At 43.9% G+C, this 24,343-nt stretch overlaps 1 protein-coding gene across 1 annotated transcript; it reads left to right on the plus strand.

Moving 5' to 3' along the window:
- Positions 1-1,997: 1,997 nt before the first annotated feature.
- On the plus strand, positions 1,998-23,192 carry SLC26A3 (solute carrier family 26 member 3). The gene is made up of 21 exons (XM_061366253.1): positions 1,998-2,190; positions 7,846-8,045; positions 8,818-8,957; positions 9,055-9,165; positions 9,256-9,413; positions 10,177-10,341; positions 11,020-11,172; positions 11,938-12,020; positions 13,334-13,481; positions 14,729-14,842; positions 14,957-15,034; positions 15,455-15,550; positions 16,548-16,654; positions 16,912-16,981; positions 17,068-17,160; positions 18,422-18,517; positions 19,364-19,597; positions 19,800-19,854; positions 20,331-20,476; positions 21,240-21,305; positions 21,921-23,192. The coding sequence occupies exons 2-21, from the start codon at positions 7,915-7,917 to the stop codon at positions 21,942-21,944; spliced, it is 2,268 nt and encodes a 755-aa protein (XP_061222237.1). The 5' UTR covers positions 1,998-2,190; positions 7,846-7,914; the 3' UTR covers positions 21,945-23,192.
- The last annotated feature ends 1,151 nt before the right edge of the window (positions 23,193-24,343 follow it).

The raw sequence follows: 24,343 nt of genomic DNA on the forward strand, positions 1-24,343 counted from the left end.
AGGAGAAAATCATGTTCTTAACATTACTGCTGCAAACAGAAAGGCCAAAGTGTTTTACTCCCTTTGACACTCATGTAGCACCTTAATGCTTCAGTGAATTAGTGGAAAAAATCCATGAGTAAAGCACTTACAGGTGGATAAAGGTAAAAAATTTCATTAGAGCTTCATCTAATCTATCATGCGTTTAAACCTAGTCCTAAAGAAGCTGTCCTGCTCTTCTACACTGCAGCTTCTCATGGCATATCCCTAACACAAAAAACTAGGAATACATTCAACACTTCAAAGGGGTTTGAAGCACTTCATGCCTGCACTTTGAGGAGGGAACTTCAAAGCTCTGTTTAATTGCTTTCTGGTTTGAGGTGTTCTACATCTTTTTAAATGTTTGTTATTTTAATGGTAAAAGTAATTTCTGTGTCAGTTTTACAAACTATAGCAAATCCCTTAAGCCTAACAGCAGTTAGGGGTTACTGAACAGGGGTTTGCTGTCATAGAGAAAGTACATTTGACAATTTAGGAACTGACCTGGGATCTTCACCGACTAGGGGACCTTATGGTCTTGGTTAGAACTGTAGCTCCAAATTCCAAAAGCTCCTGAGCTCCATGAAGACTCTTAGGGAACTTGGAGCCATGGGCTAAAGCACAATAAAGAAATCCTGATTGAGTGGTCTCATAGAGCTCTCACCTCATGGGAACGGATATTGGAGTTCTGCTTGCTTCATTATTTCTTGGTGTAATCATTGACTGAAACATGGGCAAACCATCTGAGAGCAGAACCTGCAGGCTCCTTCTACCTCTTCTTCTCCTAGACCCTTGTGTGTAACTGTCCCTCCAGAGTACATAGGGTGCTCTCCCTCAAACCCTGCCCTTTCACCAGATGAAGAAAACTCTGTTTAGGGACAGGGTCTGTGATTTCAAACCTCCAAAGACTAAGGCAAGATGTGGCTTCCAGCCTGGAGGAGTGTCCTAAGAAGCCTGGCACCCCACAGCCTTCCTGATACTGTAGGTACCAACAGCTGAAGCATTTCTAGGTGTTCATGGCAGTGTGACCTAAGGAAAGGGTTGTAAGGACATTTTTCATCAGGGAACTTTGATGGTTTCTATGGAAGTGATGGTTTCCTCAGCAGCTCAGCACTGAAGACTTACTGTTGTCCTGAACACAGGACACCTGAACATGGGCACATGCAATTAAAGCTGCAGCCTGAGGCATCAAAATACTATTTCAGCCATCTCATCAGGTGGTTTTAGGTATCCCAGGAAAATGCTTACAAAGATTTTATTTGGCCTACAGAGAATGATTTCTCTTGGTTCCTCTATATGCAGTGGAGGGGAGCAGGACCCTGCAGGACAGTCCCACCGACCCAGTGCCAGATTTGTGCCCCAACACTTGGCCACACAAACGTTCTGCACCTTTCCACTGTCTGTCATGGGATGAGACAGCTGTCAGCACCACCAAGTCACAGCTGGCCTTTGGAAATCCCTGCAAAGGCTATTTCTGGCAATAACCTGAGCATTCAGGACTTGCTTCTGGAAAGACAATTTAGGGTCCCTTAAATGTGCTTCAGATGAAGGTTGCCCCATCCCTGAAAGTGTTCAAGGCCAGGCTGGACACGGCTTTGAGTGAACTGGTCTAGTGTCCCTGCTCATGGCAGAGAGGTTAGAAAAGGATGATCCAACCCAAGCCATTCTAGGACTTCAAGGTTCATAGAAGCACACTTTGCTCAGAGCTGGCATGCCCAGTGGCCCCATCATCTCACGCTCCTTCAGAAATGAAGGGTAGCATAGGTGAGCTCTGGTCACCACTTCCCACCATGTTCAACAGAAATCTGGCAGATGCACAGCACAGGATTGCAACAGGCAGTCCTTCTTATTCATCTCTCTTTTCCCATATTAGTCTCTGCAGGCCAATCAGAAGCAGTTTACCAAAGTTAAGCAATATCACAGAGAACTTTAAGAAATTACTCTTATCATCCCTCCTGAGGACAGGCTCAATGGTCAAGGCCACAGTGAAATCTTCCTTTTCTTGTAAAAGTTAACTAAAGTTAGCTATTAAAGTGCTGCCTGTATTTAGGGAGGTTCTGAAATGAAGAACAGCACAAGATACCTGCACTGCCTCTGAAGTTTTCAAGGATATCTCTTTCCATAAAATCTTGGTGTGATTTCTCATGAAGAACTTCCTGGAAGACATCTCAGGTACAGTTCTGGATTTACAGTCTGGGTGTGAGATACGTGAAGTAATGTTTACAAAGGAAATGCTTTTAGTAATGTGTTGTTTAAACATGAAATGCTTTTAATCATGTTTTGTACTTCTTGCAAGATGTAAAAGTTTCCCTTGTAAAATTTGTATTTTTCAAATATAAGAGAAGTAGGGTTTGTGAGTGTGTGCACAGTGGAATGAAGCATGTTAATATTTAATTATTCAGGTAAAGTCGTCAGATTTTTGTCTACTTCTTAGTCAATATTTAGAATAAATTAATAAAGGGGAAAAAGGGTGCCTTTGTTAATCCCCTCAACAAAATGACACACATCATTATATGCATTACTAAAGGTTCACAGATATGGGGGAGTAGCAGAGAAGTTGAAGACTTTTATGTGTGAGAGATAGCAATGCTGTTAACTGCTGGCCATGAGAACAGAATCAGAGGTTATGTGGAATAAAACTGAACCGGAATGTTATAGTTCAGCGTAATGTTTTAGTTCACATCTAGTCTTGGTCAATAGTGAGTGAAAGTTGTTACCACCCAATAGCTGTGCAGTGTAAGCTTGGTCTGGGCTCCTGTTCCTTGCATGTGGGTGGACATATTGTAGAAATCATCAGAAGAATTGTGCTCATTGGTCATGTCCCACAAAAAGTTCAGGGATTACCAACGGGAGCACTCTGAAAAGACAGTGTGGGTTACTGGAGCACAGACCTCTCTTTTAGGGGATTTTCTGAGGATGCTGACTTCCACCACACTGGTACTCATCACAGTGTCCCCATTTTCTCTAAAACATCAAAAATAAGTAATGGTGCTGACAGCCAAAAACACCACCCAATGCAGAGGGATCCTATCTTTTAAAACGTGTATGGGAAGAAAATGAAACTGAGAGGAAGGCAATACCGGCTGAAGTCATGGTAGTTGATAGCTGCCGACAGCACACATGGAAGAGGGAAGGAGATAAGAAAAGCTCAGCTAGAGGGTGACTAGCAGTAGTGGACATGTAGCTGCAGCAAGGTGCTGCACCATATGTTCTCTTTTACCTGCCTGGAAAAAGGGTGAAGGCATCTTCCACTGCACTTCAAGGTGCTCAGTTAGCTTAGTTAAACTTAACTTGTGTCATGCCATGTGTCTTTAAAGCCAACTCATCCTCACATGGTTCAGCTTAATGAGACCTTCAGGGCGAGGCTCCAGGTCTCCTTCTTCAGCTCTAAAGCCATTAACCCAAAGCTAACTCAGAGGAGAGTCAGTAAATTGGGGTTCCTATCAGGAGGAAAACACACATGTAAAATATAACTTCAACAAGACCAGCACTAATAAAACGGAAGATTCAGAGAGTTGTAAAGAGGTGTATTGTATGTTCCCAGAGATCGAGGTGTTAAATATGGCCTGAGGGAAGATCAACGGCTGGGCAAGGGCAGAAATGACAGCTAAAGTATTCACAAAAGGTACAGCTGGGAAAGTCCGTATTGAAAGAGTAACCCACTGCACCCATTTCAAAGGGTACAAATAGTACATCTTGTGCCCTACAATGTAATGAGCAAAACTATTTAACTATTATTCCATCAATATTCCTCTCTGCAACATGAATAAAAGATACAGATTAGGAAACAGAGCAATTCTAAAATCTTTAATAGATACAACTTCTTCCTGAAAATCTAAGTACATTGAAATCTATCAGAAAAAGAACTAAACGAACCATTTTATTCACTGAAATTTCATCTGCCTCAGGTTTAGAGATCTGGTCCCAGAAGAGGGAGGGACAGTAGTGTACAATTACAGGACTGGCATATTATTTTAACTGACTTTGGACCAGGGTCTTCAATGATTTTGGGTATTAGTCTGCTAGAATAATTAGCCAGCAGTTTTTGGAAAGTATTACAGATCAAATATTTTATGTTAAAGCAGATTGTAAAAATGTTTAACACATTGCCAAAATATTGAATCTTTGGTGGAAAATAGTTTATTAACAAAACCAGCATATCTAAGAGGTTCATCTGATGTTATTTGGATTTCTACACATCAGTTACTGAATTGGGATGAACTACTACAAAACTTGAAATAGGTCAATACTGGGACCTGAGCTGTAGCAAAGTAACAAGATGGGATTCACATTTTAATGTCAAATTGTCACAGGTAGAAAGCTTTCCATCTGTTCATAACTATGCAAACTGCTTTGTGCTACTTTAAAATCTGTCCTGTGATATCTCCAAGTATCGAGTACATGCTTCTGAGTTAGAAAAGTACGCAGGCAACAGACATGGGTTAGGAGCTAGCATTGGTTGGGTACCTCTCACAAGACTATCAGCAAGCACTTACATGCCAAGGAACATTTGCACTAGGGGAAAGAAAATGAAGAGAAATGCTCTATTATGAATTGCTGAGGTGAGCAGCTCGAGAGAGGACGCCTTCAACACCAGAGTGGGGGGAGATCAGCGCCCAGGAGACTCAACTCAGAGCGGCAACAGCCATGAGGGAGCCTCGAGTCCTCGACAGGACCTGCCCAGGAGCCGGCAGCTCCGCTGACGCGAGCAGGGACTCACAGGGGGCAGAGCCAGGAGGAGCATGGTGGGATGGCTCCTATGACTGGAGTGTTGGAATGGAGGGTTACAGGCTCTTCAGAAAAGACAGGCCCAGCAGGCGGGGAGGGGGAGTTGCTGTTTGTGTTAGGGGTAGGGTGGAGAGTATGGAACTCTGTCTGGGGACAGGTGAGCAGTTAACAGAGAGTTTGTGGGTTAGGGTTAAAGTGAGAACAGCAATGGGAGACATTACTGTGGGGATCTGTTACAGACCGCCTGATCAAGAGGAACCTGCAGATGAAGCACACTACAGACAGATAGGAACAGCCTCACACTCCCAGGCCCTTGTTCTCATGGGGCACTTCAACCACCCTGACATCTGTTGGAGGGACAGTATGTCCCGGCACAAGCAATCCAGGAGGTTCCTCAATTGTGTGGAAGACAACTTCCTTCTGCAAGTAATAGAGAAGCTGACAAGGAGAGGTGCCATGCTTGACCTTGTGCTCACCAACAGGGAAGGGCTCATTGGAAATGTGACTCTCCAGGGCAGTCTTGGTTGTTGTGATCATGAGATGGTTGAGTTCGAGATCCTCAGGACAGTGAGAAGAGCGTGCAGCAAGCTCACTGACCTGGGCTGCAGGAGAGCAGACTTTGGCCTCTTCAGGAACCTGCTTAGAAAGGTTCCATGGGATATAGCCCTAGAGGGAAGGGGGGCCCAAGACTCTTGGTTGGTCTTCAAGGATCACCTGCTAGAAGCTCAGGAATGTTGCATCCCAACTAGAAGGAAGTGCAGCAGGAGGGCCAGGAGACCTCCTTGGATGGATAAGGAGCTCCTGAGGAAAATTCAAATGAAAAAAGAGTGTTATGGAAAGTGGAAGCAAGGACAGGCAGCCTGGGAAGAGTACAGGGATATTGTCCAGGAAGCTAGGGACCAGGTTAAGAGAGCTAAGGCCCAGTTAGAATTAAACTTGGCTAGGGATGTGAAAGATAAGAGCAAGGGATTCTGTAGGTACACTGCAAATAAAAGACAGACTCAGGACAATGTGGGCCCTCTCTGGAAGCTATCAGGAGAACTGGCTACCCTGGATGTGGAGCTGGCTGAGGTTCTTAATGAGTTCTTTGCCTCGGTCTTCACTGGCAAATGCTCTGACCACACCACCCAAGTCTTGGAATGCAGACACAGGGACTGTGAGAATGAAGACCTTGGGCCCACTGTAGGAGAGGAACTGGTTCGAGACCATCTTAAGAACCTGAACATGCACAAGTCCATGGGACCTGATGAAATCCATCCACGGGTCCTGAAGGAGCTGGTGCAAGGTCCTACACCTGGGTTGGAGCAATCCCAGACACAGCTACAGGTTGGGCAAAGAAGAGATTCAGAGCAGCCCTGTGGAGAAGGACTTGGGGGTGCTGGTTGATGAGAAAATGAACATGAGCTGCCTTCAGTGTGTGCTTGCAGCCCAGAAAGCCAACCGCATCCTGGGCTGCATCAAAAGGAGCGTGACCAGCAGGTTGAAGGAGGTGATCCTGCCCCTCTACTCTGCTCTTGTGAGACCTCACTTGGAGTATTGTGTGCAGTTCTGGTGTCCTCAACATAAAAAGGACATGGAACTGTTTGAACAAGTCCAGAGGAGGGCCATAAGGATGATCAGGGGACTGGAGCACCTCCCATATGAAGGCAGGCTGAGAAAGTTGGGGCTGTTCAGCCTGGAGAAGAGAAGGCTGCGTGGAGACCTCATAGCAGCCTTCCAGTATCTGAAGGGGGCTATAGGGATGCTGGGGAGGGACTATTCATTAGGGACTGTAGTGACAGGACAACGGGTAACAGGTTCAAACTTAAACAGAGGATGTTTAGATTGGATATAAGGAAGAAATTCTTTACTGTCAGGGTGGCGAGGCACTGGAATGGGTTGCCCAAGGAGGTTGTGAATGCTCGACTCCTGTCTGTGTTCAAGGCCAGGTAGGACAAAGCCTTGGGTGGCATGGTTTAGTGTGAGGTGTCCCTGCCCATGGCAGGGGGGTTGGAACTTGATGATCTTAAGGTCCTTTCCAACCCTAACTATTCTATGATTCTATCAACGTCACAAGAGAGTTGTTACTAACTTCTTCCATCTCTGAGTAAAAGAAAATAGAATAGGATAGAATATCCATTGGAAAGGTCCTACAATGATCATCTAGTCCAGCTACAGCTAAATAGAGCAAGTTCCATGACTCCTGTCCAGGACTAGCACTGTATTGCATATTTAATGATGGATGCAGCAGAGAGAAATGTTTTTAGATAGTACATTTATGTAAGTGAATTTAATGTGGGAGAATGTGAGGAATAGAAAGAAATGTAACATAACAGTGGGCAGCATAGTAACAGCATCAATTAATTGCTGTAATATACCTAGTGGCATTGACTGAAATGAATCTTGAACCTTCTCACATGTAATGTGGGCCCCAGGGATCATTTCTGGAATGACCAAGGACATTTTCTGTTCAGCACAAACATGCAAATGTGGGCTGGGACAAGGCAGAAAATATCATTTAGGTCAGATGTTGCAACAGTTGTTTGTGAGTAAGAAAGAGAGAAGCAGTCCAGACAACCTGTGGAAATAAATCTCACAAATAACGTAACAAGCAGCAGTACCATGCTTTACTGCTGAGCCTCGTCACACAGACCCAGGCTCAAAGATGCAGCCCTGCCTCTGAGTCCAAGAGAGGATGGCTGAGCCCTGTCTGGGCTCTGCCTTTCCATCATGTGTTGGTGGGTTTCAGTGGGCTCCCAGCTCTCCTGGTGGTGCCACAGAGAAATCACTTGGGATCCACTTGTTTGTTCTTTAAGAAACTAGTCTCCCTTGAGGGAGGCAGGTTTTGGTTGTAGATGGCTGACTCAGAGAAAAATGAACTCAAAATCCATCGTGTCCACTTTGTGGCTGCATCTTTAGGAAGCAATACTTCATGCTCCAGTGAAACACTGCCCTGCAGTGGGAGGAGGAGGAGGGCAAGAGATCATCCTGGCAAAATGAAGCGGGTGTCTCAACCACCTCTCTTTTGATCTTCAAAGGTGTTTAACGCTCAGATTAGAGTTCACTCATCTGTGCTACACTCACATGCCCCACAATACATAACGCTGTTCTCCATTTCAGGTTTTTAAGTGACTAAGGCCAGAGAGAAGCACACGCAAGTCACCATCCTCACCTGACATTTCAGGAGAAATGGTTGAACCTCTGGGCAACCACTATGTTGTAGCCAGACCTGTGTACTCAGAGCATTTATTCAATGAAGAGCATGAGAAATTGCACAGATACCATAAAACCTTTTGGGATCACCTGAAGCTATATTTTCGGTAAGGAGATTTTCTTGGGTTTTGTAAAACCATGGATCTAAGAAACAGCCCAAACTGTCACTCCTGGACATCAGGAACTCCATCCTGACAGCTTCCACTCATTTGCTAAATGTACTGCCATATTTTTCTAAATAATTTTATCTGCTATTACCATTAAAGACTTCCTACAGTTTTACCCCAAGCAGCTTCTCTTTTCAGGGATACTTGGCAGCAGAGGCTCTGGGAAGACATTATTGTGGCCTTTCAATACTTAAAGGGGGCTTATAAGAAAGATGTGATCAGATTTTTTAGCAGGGCCTGTTGTGATAGGACAAGTGGTAATGGTTTTCAACTAAAAGAGGGGAGATTCAGACTAGATATAAGGAAGGTATTTTTTTAAGGTGGTGAAACACTGGAACAGTTTCTTCCAGGGAGGTTGTAAATGCCCCATTCCTGGAAACATTCAATGTCAGGTTGAACAGGGCTCTGAGCAACCTGATCTAGTTGATGATGTCCCTGTTAACTGCAAGGAGCTGGGCTAGGTGACCTTTAAAGGTCCTTTCTAACCCAAATGATTCTATGATTATATGAGTATTTTGGTTGGAAAGGACCTGGAGGCCACTGGGTGCTGCTTGAAGCACAGATGGCAGAGCAGGTTGATCTGGGTCTGGGTGAGATTTTGACCTCTGTCAACCTGAACCTGAATTCTTCTCCTTCAATTCTGCTTCAAAGGCAGGCTGCAAGCCAGCTGAGCTGCTCACCAGCAGAGCTCTGTCCTCTTGTGTTTTTACAGCTGCTCCCCGCAAAGGGTCAAAAAAGTTGCCTTGGGTTTGTTTCCCGTTGCCTCGTGGCTGCCAGCGTACCGCTTCAGGGAGTGGATCCTGAGTGACATCGTCTCCGGCATTAACACAGGGCTTGTGGCTGTCCTGCAAGGTACCTCTGGGAGCAGCCTGTTTATCCAAGCACAAAGGGACTGCAGGCTGCAGCCTGTAATGCACACATCACCTTCTCCGTGCCTCTATCCCTACAGGTCTTGCCTTTGCTTTGCTGGTGAATGTGCCCCCTGGTTATGGACTCTATGCAGCATTTTTCCCTGTCCTGGTCTATTTTATCTTTGGCACATCCAGACATATCTCAGTGGGTAAGTCGAGGCACACCAGCCACGCTCCTCAGTGGTGAAGAAGTATGTGCTGTCCCTCCAGGTCACTAATGAATGCCTTGTGCTGCTCAGGTCCCTTCCCCGTCCTGAGCCTGATGGTGGGAGGAGCCGTTGTCAGGCTGGTCCCTGATGACAGTACTGGAAATGGCACTTCCACGAATATCTCAGCAATAAATGAAGAGAGGGTGATGGTGGCTGCATCTGTAACCTTCCTTTCTGGGGTTTTTCAGGTTGGTAAATTTATGTGTGTGTGCCTACACGTGTCTATATGCACGTGTGAGAACAGAAGGATGGTGGACTGGCCTTTCCCTTTGGTTTCTGCTGGTGTAGTCACCAAAGTAATTCTCTTCCCCTTCCCACATAACTGACTTTGTCTCATTGATTAGGAGACACCTGTGCCCCTCCAGTGACCAGGCAGTGATCCATGCTGTGAAAACCCCGGGTTTGCCCAGACCTGAGCTTACAGCCCACACAGCTTTACCTCACCTACAGCAAAACCCAATCTGCTGGATAGGGAAAAAGTAGTTGTGAGAATGATGCAGACACACCAAGGGAAATAAAAGCTCTGTCTCGTAATAAAATATTGGATTTGTCTTGTAAAGGAAACCCCACAATTTCTCTTTACTTCCTAATATGGAATTCTTACAGTTCCTTCCTTCCTAACATCATGATATGTTTGTGCTTCATGAAACGCTGGTACCATGTGAAAATACAGGTACTGAAAACCCTAAGACTAAGGAGGTTTATTTTAGCTATAAAATAAAAAGGTTTTAACTGCTCTAGCAATTACTCTTATGCTCCTTTATGTTTTATGCCCCTTGTTGCCAAATGTCATTTTTTTATTGCAGGTCTGGTGACAGTATAATCCTTAATCCCTGGATGTATGGGATGAGGAGAAAATCTTTGTTTCCAGTAAACATGCTTCTCTTTGTTGCAGAGATTGCTTAAAAGTGCAAATGAATGCCACTGACGTATGGTCATTTTGCATTCCAGTTGCTTCTGGGAATTCTCCAGTTTGGGTTCATTGTTATTTATCTATCACAATCATTAATCAGCGGTTTCACGACTGCTGCAGCTGTCCATGTTGTGGTATCTCAGCTGAAATTCATGCTTCAACTACCTGTCCCTGGATATAATAAACCACTGGGCATCATCTACGTAAGTACTAAGTATTCATTATCTGCTAATGCTATTGAAACCTGCAATGTATATCTGACTGTGTGTCACAAAGCTGCAATAACAGAACTCAGCATAAAAAGAGCCAAGCAGCAGGAAGCACAAGAGAAAAATATCAGAGATGCGTTATTACCATATTGCCAGTCTTCAAATTTATAACCAAATTCCAAGTTACACCCACTGGGATAATTAGATAATGTTGTGTGTTGGCATATTTGAATTAAGTGTTCAACGTTGCCTCTAGCATTTAATTATTCCTTTATAATGGATTGCTATTATATATATTTAATTTGGATACAGCTGTGAGGGTTGCTGGATGAGAAAGGAGGATGGAGAAGGACAGGAAGGAGGAGCAGAGAGAGGCTCTGACTCCATAATCCATTGCTCACATTTCCTATTACACATGTACATGTTGCTCTGATGCTCCCTCAGGGAGAAGCCAGGAGGAAAGGGTCAAGGGCCAGATCTTTCATAGACACTTTTATCATTTGGATGATGTACATGCATATTGATTGGAACTTGCAATCCACATTATGCCCCAGGGAGTAAATCCCGACTGCTTACAGCAATTCAGATCCAGGCTCTTCCAGAAGGGATAGTGCTACTGTGCCAGGGCACTACTATTTACAAAGCACCACTTGTTTCTTCTTGATTTTTCAGACTCTGGAGAGCATTTTCTGCCAGATCACAGACACAAACATTGCTGACCTTGTCACATCCCTTATTGTCTTGTTTGTCGTGTTCGTGGTGAAAGAAATGAATGACCGATACAAAGCAAAGTTACCAACTCCCATCCCGATTGAACTCCTTGTGGTAAGGGTCAATTCTCTCTGATTTTGCGATTGCTCCATCACTATAGAGACATGGGGAGCAGAGTTTAAACTACTTCTTCTCCTGTCCTGCATTAAATGATGCGTTATTATTTTAGTCATGAGCTACTGTGAGCTGTTTTACCTCTCCTAGATGTTTCACCTCTACTTAGCTGTCCTTCACTGAATACATCTGTAGGAAATAAGATGCTGTAAATTATATCTTTTTTGCTTGGATGAAATTGGCTCTGATACCAACCAGCTGCAGGCCCATAGCTGAGGCCCCTCTGCACTGCAGAGCAGCCACTGAAGTCCTGGCCATGTGTGGCCAAGCACAAAGTACTTTAGCCCTCCAGCAGTGGAGGTTTTTGCCTACCCCAAGCAGCAGTGGGGTGGGGGAAGCCTCACACAGGCAGCAAGCTCCTGAAGTCCAGGAGGATGTTGCTATAGACACAAGTAGTGCTTGTTTTCCCTCGGAGCTAGTACAGCACCTTGTTAGAAAACACCTGGTTTATTGGGTGGGATGCCCTCCACTGTCAGTGAGATATTCTGATACATGCTCTGTGTGATTTATGAACATAAACCCATACCTGTAAGGTGGTTCAGGAATGAATCTGAACAGCAAAGGGATGTGCACACCTGTGGCATTATTCTGACGCTAGTGATGAGACTGGAGGCCATGTGGGAAAGGGAATATATTGATTCTTAGTGTTTTCTTTACATTCTTGTTTGAATGTGTCTAATGGAGGTGGGGTTTATTATCTTTCAGACAGTCTTAGCAGCACTGATTTCCTATTTCATTAACTTTGAAGAAAAATATAATGTAGCTGTTGTTGGAAAACTAGAAGAAGGGTAAGTGATTTACTTAAAATTCACCAGTGGAGCAAAATGTTCTCTCTAGTTTGTCAGTGTTGAATCAGTTGAGCTATGTTTGATTAAACTAATCTGCTTCATCATCTTTCAGTAGGTAAATAAACATTTTGCTCTTGACAATAGGAGGACACACTTCTAATATGTAAAAGTCACTCACTGGAACACATCTCCTACTTGACAAAGAATACGTGGGAACATGAAATAATCACAGGCTTCATTTTCTAAGGCAGCTGTTGAGCAGGAGGTTCATGTTGTTCCTTTTACTGAGCTACTCACTCCTGAACCCCTCTGTTTCCCTTTGAGCACACACATGGTTCAGCAGCCACCACCAACTTTGGAAAAGCACCAGGACACTGCTGGTCCGGTCACCAGCTGCCACCATCTCCCCATGGACCATTATCCTCCAGAGGCCCCAACATTTGCTCCTCCAGGCACATGTTCATATAGACAGTATATATCCACATGTGGACTATATATCCATATATACAGTACATCCAGCTATGCCAGAATCTTGGCATAAAGAATTAACAGGCACACATTAAGTTAAAAAGAGGAAGACAGGACAGCACTACTAGGACAGCAGACTGCACCCATTTACTTACCCAGGTGCTATTGGTTGCCTCTTGGAGGCCTGGGGGTTTTAATGGATGAAATTTGCAGAGGAACAGTTATTTCTGCTCAAGAGTCTCCATTCTTCAGATTTTAGTTCATTGAAAAAAAAAAAAAAAAGGAAAAGAAAAATAAAGTCCAGAGAGGAATTCTCCCTAGAATCTGCAAAAGACCCTGATCAAAGGAGCAGGAAATGGTAAAGCTAGAGCACCTAGCAGATAGATAGCCTGAGAAACTAGTCAGCATTACCTGACTGAGCACATATTTGTTTAGCTGACTAAGGTGCTTCACACAGGGATGAATCACACAGAGATTTTTCTTTTCGTCATAGTTAAATGAAATCCTGGTGTGCACAAATTGCCCATGCAAGGGCCTCAGCTCCTTACCACATCTTACATCCATGCATAATGAGAAGGCAGAACTGTGCACGCACCTCAGACAAAATAAGCTGTGGCTGGTCCTGACCAAGTAAATGAGAATCTGCTGGGAAACTGAGCCAAGTGCAGATAAGCAGAGTCCCTGTCCCAGTTAAGGATTCTTCAAAGTGTTATAGGGTTCAGACCTGCAGTTCTGAGTCACATCTCCCCAGAGTTCTCAGTATGAGCTTCACCATTGCCTTGCTCACTTGCTTGACAAATTGTTTCCTGAGGCATATCCTCAGTTAGCAGGTTTTTGTCTTTCAGATTTCAAGTGCCTGTTGCACCTGATGTAGGTGTCCTCCAGAAGTGCATTGGTGACAGCATTTCTATAGCAATTGTTGGGTTTGCTGTAGCCTTCTCTGTGGCTAAAGTGTATTCCATCAAGTATGACTACTCATTAGATGGCAACCAGGTAGGCAAATAACACAGAAATCAAGACAGTGCATTTCTCAATGGGAAATAAGTAATTTTAAGAATACTTTGCCTCAGAAATCGGTGTTGGGAGTGGTCTTGTTCAATATCTTTGTCGCTGACATGGACAGTGGGATTGAGTGCACCTCATATAAATATAACCCCCATTTTCAAGACGGGGAAAATGAATGACCCAGGGAACTACAGACCAGTCAGTCTCACCTCTGTGCCTGGCAAAATCTTGGAGCAGATTCTCCTGGAAGGCATGCTATGACACATGAAAAACAACAAGGTGCTTGGTGACAGCCAGCATGGCTTCACTAAGGGGAAATCCTGCCTGACCAATTTGGTGGCCTTCTATGATGGGTTTACAGAACTGATGGACAGTAGCAGTTCTGATACAGTAACTGATGGACAGGGGTAGAGCAGTTGATGTCATCTACCTGGACTTGTGCAAAGCGTTCGACACTGTCCCACACGACATCCTTGTCTCTAAATTGGAGAGACATCAATTTGATGGATGGACCACTCGGTGGATAAAGAACTGGCTGGATGGCTGCACACAAAGAGTTGTGGTCAATGGCTCAATGTCCGGCTGGAGACCAGTAACGAGTGGTGTCCCTCAGGGATCGGTGTTGGGACCGGTCTTGTTCAACATCTTTGTCACTGACATGGACAGTGGGATTGAGTGTGCCCTCAGCAAGTTTGCCGATGACACCAAGCTGTGTGGTTAGGTTGATACGCTGGAGGGAAGGAATGCCATCCAGAGGGACCTTGACACGCTTGTGAGGTGGGCTGATGCCAACCTCATGAAGTTTAACCATGACAAACGCAAGGTCCTACACCTTGTAGCAGCCTGAAAGGGTATCTAAGGGGAGGCTATAGGGATGCTGGGGAGCGGCTCTTCACTAGGGACTGTAGTCACAGGACAAGGGGTAACGGGTTAAAACTTAAACAGGGGAAGTTTAGATTGGGTATAAAGAAGTTCTTCACTGTCAGGGTGGTGAGGCACTGGAATGGGTTCCCCAGGGAAGTTGTGAATGCTCCATCCCTGGCAGTGTTCAAGGCCACGTTGGACGAAGCCTTGGGTGGTATGGTTTAGTGTGAGGTGTCCCTGCCTGTGGCAGGGGGGTTGGAACTTGATGATCTTAAGGTCCTTTCCAACCCTAACTATTCTATGATTCTGTGATTGTGAATAACTGTCATGAACTAGCTTTTTAAGAACAATCTTTTCTGGTTTTATTTCAGGAACTAATTGCTTTTGGGCTGGGTAACATAGTTGGTGGATCATTCAAAGGTTTTGCTTCCAGCACTGCTCTGTCAAGATCAGGTGTGCAGGAGAGCACAGGAGGCAAAACACAGGTACAGAAAACAACAGATCATGATGACATGCAATGCTAGAAAGCTCTCTTTTTTTCCTAGCTGAGCATAATGCCTGTGGACACTTATTCACAGTGGAATTTTTCTCTCTTGCAGATTGCTGGTATTATCTCAGCTGCCATTGTCTTGATTGTGATCTTGGCCATTGGGTTTCTTCTGGCACCATTACAGAAGGTATTCGCTGGTTTCACCAAGCAGTTCCTCCTGCTTGACAAAGACACTGCTGCTCTTGGAGTCACTGGGAGTGTTTGTAGGCTTCAGTGGGGGCCAAACAGGGTTTTGCAAAGCTTGGTTCTTCTTCCCAGATCATGACAGAGAACGACTACCTCTGGTCCCTCAAAGGGAACACAAGTGCTCAAACACCAAACACCACAGCACCAGCTTTTAGGTGCCAAAAATAAGTGGGACTTGGAGCTTCAAGTCAGACACCTGCACTGCACCATGGCTGGGGAGGTTCCAGCAGCAATACAGCTGGAGATGCTCCCTGCCCTTTAAGCTGAACTTTGGCCCTATTTATATGATAATTTAAGTCTTAATGTACAACATTTGCTTTTCTTCTTCAAAATTCAACATGTGTTTTGGTCTTTCTGACAGTCAGTTCTTGCATCTCTGGCTCTTGGCAACTTGAAAGGAATGCTCATGCAGTTCAAAGAAATAGGCATCCTATGGAGAAAGGACAAGTATGACTGTGTAAGTTGAGTTCCACAATGAAGCACTCTGGAAAACTAATCTATTATGCAAATTCACTTACAGGCTATCTTTTGTTTTTTATATATATATATGTAAATATATATACATATACCCAACTTACTTCTCTAAACAGAAAGTACAGTAGTGGCAAGCCTTTTTTCCTCATATACCCCTTTCTTGTGTCTTTCATTTTGTTCCACCCATTGTGAGTTGATTATCTCCCCTAACTTCATTTTCATCCATTTAATCAAAACATATTTAAATACAGTTCCTTATATAAAATCAAATATAAAAGATAGTTACAGAAAATGTCTAAATACCTACTGCATTGGCTATATATTCAGGGACACTTTCTCACACACATGCAGCGTGTTACATGGAAGTTACACAGTAAAAAAACAAGTGACAGCCATGGCTTGAAGGGTTTACTCCAAATGAGTTTTATTGCTCATGGCTGGAGAGAAGGACTGCTTACCTCTAGCACTCAGAAAATTTAGGCTCTTGCCCTTCTCATAGGCCAGCTCCTTGTCTTGCCAGATTGCTCCAGGCATTAGTTTTTCCAGCTACCAATCAGTTATTTACCACATGAAAATGCTTTGAGAGCTGAAGCTAAAACATATTCATTATTACCCTGTAATTTGTGCTTACCAGTTGTGTACATTCACAGCACATGCATTTACAACTCTCAGCTTTACCAGGATCCTGATTTGGGCCTAACCTTGCCTTTCTGCTGAATTTTTATTGAGCATTTAGCGAACCACCTACCAAAGATACACAACTCCATTATTCTAAGCCTTTGCTCTGTAGAAATTGTCATACCTAGAAACACTCCCTAGTGCTAGCTGATGAGCCTGGTCCTGTTTTACAAGAAAAAAGCTCCATAAACCCCCTTACCAAAGGCAGATGGACAGCCTGGACCAGATCTGAAATCTGTTGCTGCTCTTATCCTGAGCTCACAACCCAGCTTCTTGACACGCTTATAACCTGCTCCTTACAGGTTATATGGGTGGTGACTTTCTTGGCTGCCATTTTTCTTGGTCTGGATATTGGACTAGCAACCGCTGTGGCATTCCAGCTGCTGACTGTGGTGATCCGCTCCCAGATGTGAGTACTTGTTGGATGCTATGATATCTTAGAATCTCCTGTTATAAATTAACTCTCCCTGCACAGAGAAGGCCAACAGCCCAATGCCTTGATCAGTTCTGCAACCAGGTATGGAAAAACAAATCCCAGGCATAAACCCCTGGATGTGGGGTCCCGCTCCAGCCTACCACCACAACTTAGGTTGCTTTCTCTGATCATTCCTTCTGCCAGGTTTTGGTACAGGGTACAAATAACTGCATGTGTGTGTTTGCTCACAGCCCAAGCTGCACCGTTCTGGCTAATGTTGGGAGAAGTAACATCTACAGAAACAGGAAGGATTACAAAGATGTAAGAACTGTCTTGTTTATTTTATTATCTGCAGCATTGGTGTCTATATAGCTGATGTTGTTACTGACACTTTTGCTTCATTGTAGATCTATGAACCAGAGGGAGTGAAGATTTTCAAATGCGCATCTCCTATCTTCTTTGCTAACACTGAATTCTTCAGAGAGAAACTCATCACTGCTGTAAGTGCCTGGCGCTGTTGTTCTGAACATATGAATTGCATGATGCATTAAGGTGAATACAATTTCCCAATCATTAGTACATATGCAATCAGTCCACAGTTCAAAAGATTATCACTAACTATTCTGATTCTATGATTTATTCAAATATTGTTGCCACTAATGTAATCCTACACGTACATACACACCCCTGAGAAAAGGCAGCCTGCCTCATGTTGAATCTATACAGTAAAAATGTATATATGTGTTTTAAGTCCTTTAGAGGAAAGTAGTGCATAGACATTATTTTATTTTATTAGCATTTATATTATTTACACCTAATAGACGTTACTCAACTTCTCCCAAAGTATGTAACCATACCAGTCAGAAGAACAGCTGAATGAGATCACACTAGCAAAGTGGTCTTAATGTTTTCCATGACAAATTGGGTAAAGGCAGGTGTTCTTTCCATAACCAGCACAGACAGCCAGGACCCCTGAGCCCTCACCATGCCAGAGAGGCTACCATCCCCAGACTGGACCAAACTTGCACCCACACCCTCCCCTTCATGTGCTTTTAGGGGGGAGTTGATAAGCAGTGTCTACCCTGAGCACTGGTAATGAGCAGCTCATTCTTCACATGAGGGACTGAAACTGGCAAAGGAACTGGGGAATCCAACATGTTTGGGTCTCCATGTACTTGGCTTTCACCTCAGAAGAGCCTGAAGTTTTTTTTCTGTGGGTGCAGTTGCTCACACCACTCTCTCCCTTTATAAACATGGATACTTTTAACATCTCTCTCCTCCACCACTTGATAGATGGCAGAAGACTTGTAGGAATTTGATATTTTCATAACCCTTATTAGCCCAATTTTCTTGCCACCTAATTTTCCTAAAACAAATTAAGAGGTCCAAGAGACATACACAGCCAGCACTTTCAAGTTGGATTTTCTTCTTCAAGAAAACAAAACAACATGTATACAAACCATGCTGCAGTCGGGGCAGAGCAGATACTGGTTGGTATCTAAGGCTGGTACAGTGCTGGGTAGCCAGGGCATGTCCTGTTCATCTTCATTATGAGACTGCAGTCCTGGGCCTGCCTGGTTTGCAATCATGCCTGTAGACATCTTTCCAACCAAGAAAAATTGAATTGATGAAAAATGGTAGGCAACATCAAGTCCAAATTATGCTCATTGTGACTGTAAAGAAAAGCCATGTGAGATGCTGTGTCCTCCCCCTGGTATCACTGGGGTTTTCTTCTAATTATGTGAAGTGCTGTTTCTGCAGGTTGGCTTCAACCCACAGAGAATCCTGAGGAAACGCAATAAGGCTCTGAGGAAGGTCAGAAAGATGCTGAAGAAAGGAGAGCTGCAAGTGACGCCTGTAAGGCAACTGCACCTGGGAGGGGGGTTAATAGGGGGTGGGGATAAGCACCCAGCTCCCTGGCTTGGCACAGCAGAGAAGTGCCTACAGCCCCCGTCCCACTTAGATCTGCTATTCCCAGTCTGCCACTTTATGAGAAACGCATTTCAAAAATAAGATTTGAATGCCTCTCACAGTTAGAAACCTACAGCTGTACTATGGGCAGAACATGTATGTGTTGACTGGCGTTTTGTTTAGCATTAAATAGCAGGATCAGCTCCCACAGAGGCAATGTCCATGGTACATTAATGGTACATAAAGCCAGTTTTCTCCCACCCCAAATCCTGCAAGCTCTTTGTTGATTTGCTCCAAAACTATTGAATTAAAGCATATAGAATCCTAGAATGGTTTGGGTTGGAAAGGACCTCAAGATCATCTAGCTCCAGTTCTCCTGCCACAGGCAGGAACACCTTCCACTAGACCAGGTTGCTCAAGGCCCCATCCAGCCTGGCCTTGAACACTGCCAAAGATGGGGCATCCACAGCTTCTTTGGGCAGCCTGCTTCACTGCCTCACCACCCTCACAGTAAAAAATATGACAATTGACTTCAGAGAGCAATAAAAAGCCATTAATAATTTATTATAATTCTGATTAAATGATTGGTGAGAGGAAAGCCAACATACCCATACTCCTTCAGCCAAGGGAGAGACAGAACTTTTCCTAGTGCAAAGTGCAGGTGGGTCCTGCTCCATCTCAGGAGTACCTCAGCTTTGCATTATCACCACTCTCACTGTCATGTAAGATGCACTACTACCACGGCTGGGTCTTACAAAGTGTTAGTTATGATACTTTTCTCTGTGAACACAGAAAGGCTTGATTTGCATGGCAAACCATACACATGAGTCAGATGAAGAATTAGACAACAACAAGATAGAGGAGCTGGATCAGCCCACCAACATGACAGACTTGCCCATTCAGATCAACTGGGGCGCTGACCTACCCCCCAGCATCACCGTGCCCCGGGTTGACATCCACAGCATCATTCTGGACTTCTCATCAGTGTCCTTCCTCGATTTTTCTGCCATGAGAGTCCTCCAGAAGGTACCTGTAATTCACAAAATGAATAGTGATCATATGAAAGAAAAACGTATGAATGCAGTTACATGAGGGATATGCTGGAGGGAAGGGATGGTACCTTGACAGATAGGCTTAAGAAGTGGGACAATGCAATGGCTAATCACCATAATAGCTGTTATCAGCAAACCCAGCAGTATCTAAATGGTGCCTCTTTCTGGTTTCACAGACTTTGAGGGAATTTGTCCGGATCAACATCGACATTTACATTGCAGCAGCACATGGTGAGTACTTGCCTTTCCATCAGCATCACCACAGATTCCTTGTTCCACTGTCTTCCCTGTCTACCAACGAGCTTAGCTGCAGAGGATGACCCAATTTTGCCTTCCAGTCTTGGACAGCAAACAGATCCATGTGAGCAGACATCTCATCCCTCCCACGCTGTCCCCAGCAGGCTGGTTTTACCTACAGCCACCATTGTGTTCTACAGCTCTGGGCTGTGAGACCCACTATAGGGCAGCCTACATTAGGCATTACATAAGAAATAGGGCTCAAATTCCCTTCTGCCTGAGCAGAGAAAGTATTGATTGTCATTTATATCCCATCCTCTCCACATCACTGAAGAGGAACCCATCTGCTCTAACAAAACAGTGCAGTGTACTAGCAGTTCCCATGCTTCCTCAGTGGACATCCTCAGGATGCACTTCTTCATTTTTAAGGCCCACAGGTCACTTTGTGCTTTGATTTTGTTCCTCTGCAGAAGGCCTCCTGGAGAAACTGGAGAGATGTGAGTTTTTTGATGAGGAGATTAAGCCATCCATGTTCTTCCTCACAATTCACGATGCACTTCTACACATTTTGCTGAAGAAGGACATAGACAGCTCCCCTAAATTAAAGCTCCCTGAGGTAACACTACATCTTTCACCTTTCGCTATTTTGGTACCTTTACATTCCTGACAAGCATCCAGCAGTGGCCTGCATAGCCAGTCATGTGCCCTACACCATCTCTATATCCAGAAAGCTAATGATTACAACTCAGCAGGTCTCCAATACATTTAGACAGTAAGAGTGGCTCCTGGTCCAGATACCTGGCAAACCAGTAGTGAAAAGAGTGAGTAATTCCCACTGAAGACTGGCCTGGCTGTTGACTTCACTTGAAGCCACCTCCTTGGGAACGGCACAGTGTGGGGTGAAATTCCAGCCCATCCATCCTCTGTGGTCACCCATCAGCAAGGACTGCTGCATGCACTGCAGTGGCTCTAGCAAGGCAGACTTCATGCTGCTTGCATGTGGGCTTTCCACAACTGTCTGCCTTCAAAAGGAGTGCTAAAGGAGTGCACACACATCAGTACATCCAAATCTGGTGATGGGCTTTCTGGGAGTGTTCTCCCATCAAGAGCAAGAAAGGATCCCATGTGTTAAATCTGTTTAAAAGTACCAAACTCAGAATGCTATTACCTGGAAACTGTCTAATCCCACTTAGCTGAACTGGCCCAGCCCTTCCACACTGACCCAAGACATGGTAGGGGTGTAAAAGGCTGACAAATGAGCTCTTCCTTCCTTCCAGGTCAACTTTCCAAGTGTGTTCCAGAGATTTAAAAAGCAAGAATGTGAAAAAGGAAAAAAAGCAGCAACCCATTTCCTAACCCACCATTTGTGTTCATTGCAGGGGAAGGGTAACAGCAACAACTATGTCATCATCCCCAGCAACGGACTGCGCAGCCGGGAGTGCATGGTAAGATTCCCATCCCTACTAGTGACACTCCAACCATAAGAAACACAGCCCTAAAAGCTGACACGGGAATTGCTAGGTCAGGTAACAAAAGCATCTTCGTCCCTGAGCTCCTGTGTCAAGCCAGGGCAGAAAGCAGCCGAACAGCTTATTGATGGGATTTGATTTAAGGCAAAGCCTTAAAGGAGTAAGAGGCATGGGGTCAGCTCACAAGCCTTGTGCACTGAGAGTCATCAGAGGAAAGGTGGGCAAATGCCATCTCAGCAGGCTCTCGCCTGGGCTTCTCACCTGTCCACCACAGGTCCCCTGTGATGAGCTCATTGGTAGAATATCCAAGTGGCAGAAACATCGGCATTTGTCCCATTTATGTAAATGCTCTGGGCAGAAGGGGAGTCTGGAGACAGGGATAAAAAAGGGACACATGCAGCCTTTCATAATGACTAGAAGAGATGGGCAGTATTCAGCACACAGCAACCCCATGAGAAGAAAATGTCGGACCACGGTCTTTCCACACAAATGCTTTAGAGGGGTAAACTCTTACATATCACTCACCAGAGGGCACCTCACTTGGCTATTCCCTACAGAGGGTGACATTTATTTCTTTTTTATTTCCTACAGATTCCAATAGAAACAAAATTTTAGCTTTTCTAAATATAATATCCTCCAGCAACACAACATCACTTACAGAAGATGAATGCAGATGCAGTGATGAGCATGAAGACAGAAGGATACCTTTAAATACCTTAAGAATAATTTACTACATATGGTTATGTTCCAAGTTTTGGAATGTGCTTGTTAGTCTTTATGTGTTTCTGTATATATAGAAATGTATTTATGTACATACATGGAGGCTAAAATCACCCAGATATTCCATACCTTGTTGACAGCTTAGCACAGAGTTGAAGACGCAGGTAATGTTAACCCTCTTTGCATATACTTGTATATATATTATTCTGACAGTTTGTAGACAACCTGCACAGTTACTAGAGAAAATATAAATATTTGGAATCTTGTAATTTATAACACAGACTAATAGTTGGGAACAATATTTTATCTTCAGCTTGTATATAACTTGTATATTTTTCTTGATAGTTTGTAAGATACCTAGTAGACCAAGTTATTAAACTTGTTTTCAGCTCACTGCCATGAGCACAGTGTACATAGTGACTAATGTATCTCCTGTCAAACATGAGGATTGTTCAGGAAAGACACAGCATTTTCAGATCCAAACGTGATTCACTGATTTGGTTTGGGCTGGTATAAAGCGCACAAGAGAGTATACATTTATAGTGAACTATTAAATAAGGGTTTTGGCAATCCTGCATTGCTTGCTGCATTTGTCAACACACCATCAAGGATGCTCATAACCACTGAGACCTGGCACATGTCCCCCAGGAACAGGATGACCTGAGTATGCTGGAAGGGTGGGCTAACAAGAACCTTATGAAGTTCAACAAGGCCAAGTGTAAGGTCCTGCACCTGGTAGGGGCAATCCCAAGCACAAATACAGGCTGGATGGAGAACAGATTGAGAGCAGCTCTTAGGAGGACTTGGGGGTATTGGTTGACAAGAAGCTCAACATGGCCAAACATAAGCTACATCAATATTAGAAGATGTTTTGTAATTTTTGCAATGGTGAGATTCTGGAACATTCCTTCCAGTTAGAATTAGAGGAGAAAAAAAAACACGATTACTTTTAAGAAGAGGCTTAACGTATCTATGAAAGTCATGATACCGCATCCCATCAGTGAAACCTGGGCTTTCTGACTGAAGGCTGTTCTTTCCAGTCCTGCACTCAAGTGCATCTATACAGACCGAGACAAACATCCCTAGCAAAAGTAAGTCAGTCTGGTGGAACAACACATACTGCATTTCAAAACCACATTGGATTTGCTGACAGGCTCAAAGTTAAGAATACTCCTTCTAAACTGCACTCAAACCAAGTAATTTCAATACTCTTCTGACAGCACAGTGGCCCAGAGCATAAATCCCCCTTCCGAAAATATTCACCATTTCTTAAACGGACAAGGTACCTGGACAGCCCCAACCAGAGAGCCATGTCACATGTCCCTGCCAGCTACTTACCATCCTCTTAAATCACCCCACTCCTTATTTTCAGTGTTGACAACATCACTGCTGTATTTCTGATGCTTTATGTGATTTCCCCCTCCAGATACTGGTTATTTCTTCATTCAACTCTCTGTTACTCCAATACTCAAGTTCCTCTGAGCATTTCACCCTGATATAGGTTGTAGCACATACATCTTGCTCTGTTGTGGGGTATCATGCTGATGCAGATTTACTAGATTTCATACCTGTTTTCTTTTTGGAGAGCAAATGGGTATGGTGTTAATACATCATCACATATCCTGAGCCTATCTCTCCTCAGCACTGCACAGATGCTGGCTAACTAAGTAACAGGCATTTTATAGCCAGCAAGAGGGATGGAGAACACAGAAGCCCATGGTCAAGCCTACTCTCAAACCTGGCTTTCATTTGGTGGTGCAGAAGAGATTGCTTGTGTGATAGAGAAAAAAAATTCAAAGTGATTCAGCTATTCAAGGTCTTGAGCTCAATGGAGAAAGGATTGTAACATGCAAACCTGGTTTTTCAATTTTAAATTTAGCTTCTATTAATATAAAAATAATAAAGATATCTTTAAGTAAAAAAATAAATATATCTTTAAGTACTTCCTCACTGAAATGTCACCCGCAGTTCTCTACTCCTCACTCCTGTGCTGAAGGTGGACAGCTTTTTTTTCTCACTCTACACTTCTGTTCCCTTCTGCTTGCTAAGAAAATGCCTGAAAGTTTACCTGATCCAGAAATTATCTTGGAGCTACACTCCAGCACTGGTTTTCACAAACAAAATGAAAAAACTCATCATGTGTTGACTGACACATACTGCTATTTGAAATCAAGTGTTTGTAAGCAGTTAAGCTGAAGCTCTTGTGAAACATTACTACATAAAAATGAGAACATTCCTGCCTGCTTGCACATATTATCACTTTCCATTGACAGAATTGCATTACAACCACTCCT

This window comes from Neopsephotus bourkii, unplaced genomic scaffold (assembly GCF_033783945.1).
Source record: "Neopsephotus bourkii isolate Nb327-2 ecotype Australia unplaced genomic scaffold, CSIRO-AGI_Nbou_v1 NB_1328, whole genome shotgun sequence".
NCBI classification, from domain to species: domain Eukaryota; kingdom Metazoa; phylum Chordata; class Aves; order Psittaciformes; family Psittacidae; genus Neopsephotus; species Neopsephotus bourkii.

What these genes read in the sequence shown, in the direction of transcription:
- SLC26A3 (XM_061366253.1), top strand. Translation starts at nt 7,915, where the DNA reads ATGGTTGAACCTCTGGGCAACCACTATGTTGTAGCCAGACCTGTGTAC. An exon ending in TTCTGGCACCATTACAGAAG is followed by an intron (nt 15,035 to 15,454) that starts GTATTCGCTGGT and finishes TCTTTCTGACAG; the next exon opens with TCAGTTCTTGCATCTCTGGC. An exon ending in GAGAGCTGCAAGTGACGCCT is followed by an intron (nt 18,518 to 19,363) that starts GTAAGGCAACTG and finishes CTGTGAACACAG; the next exon opens with AAAGGCTTGATTTGCATGGC.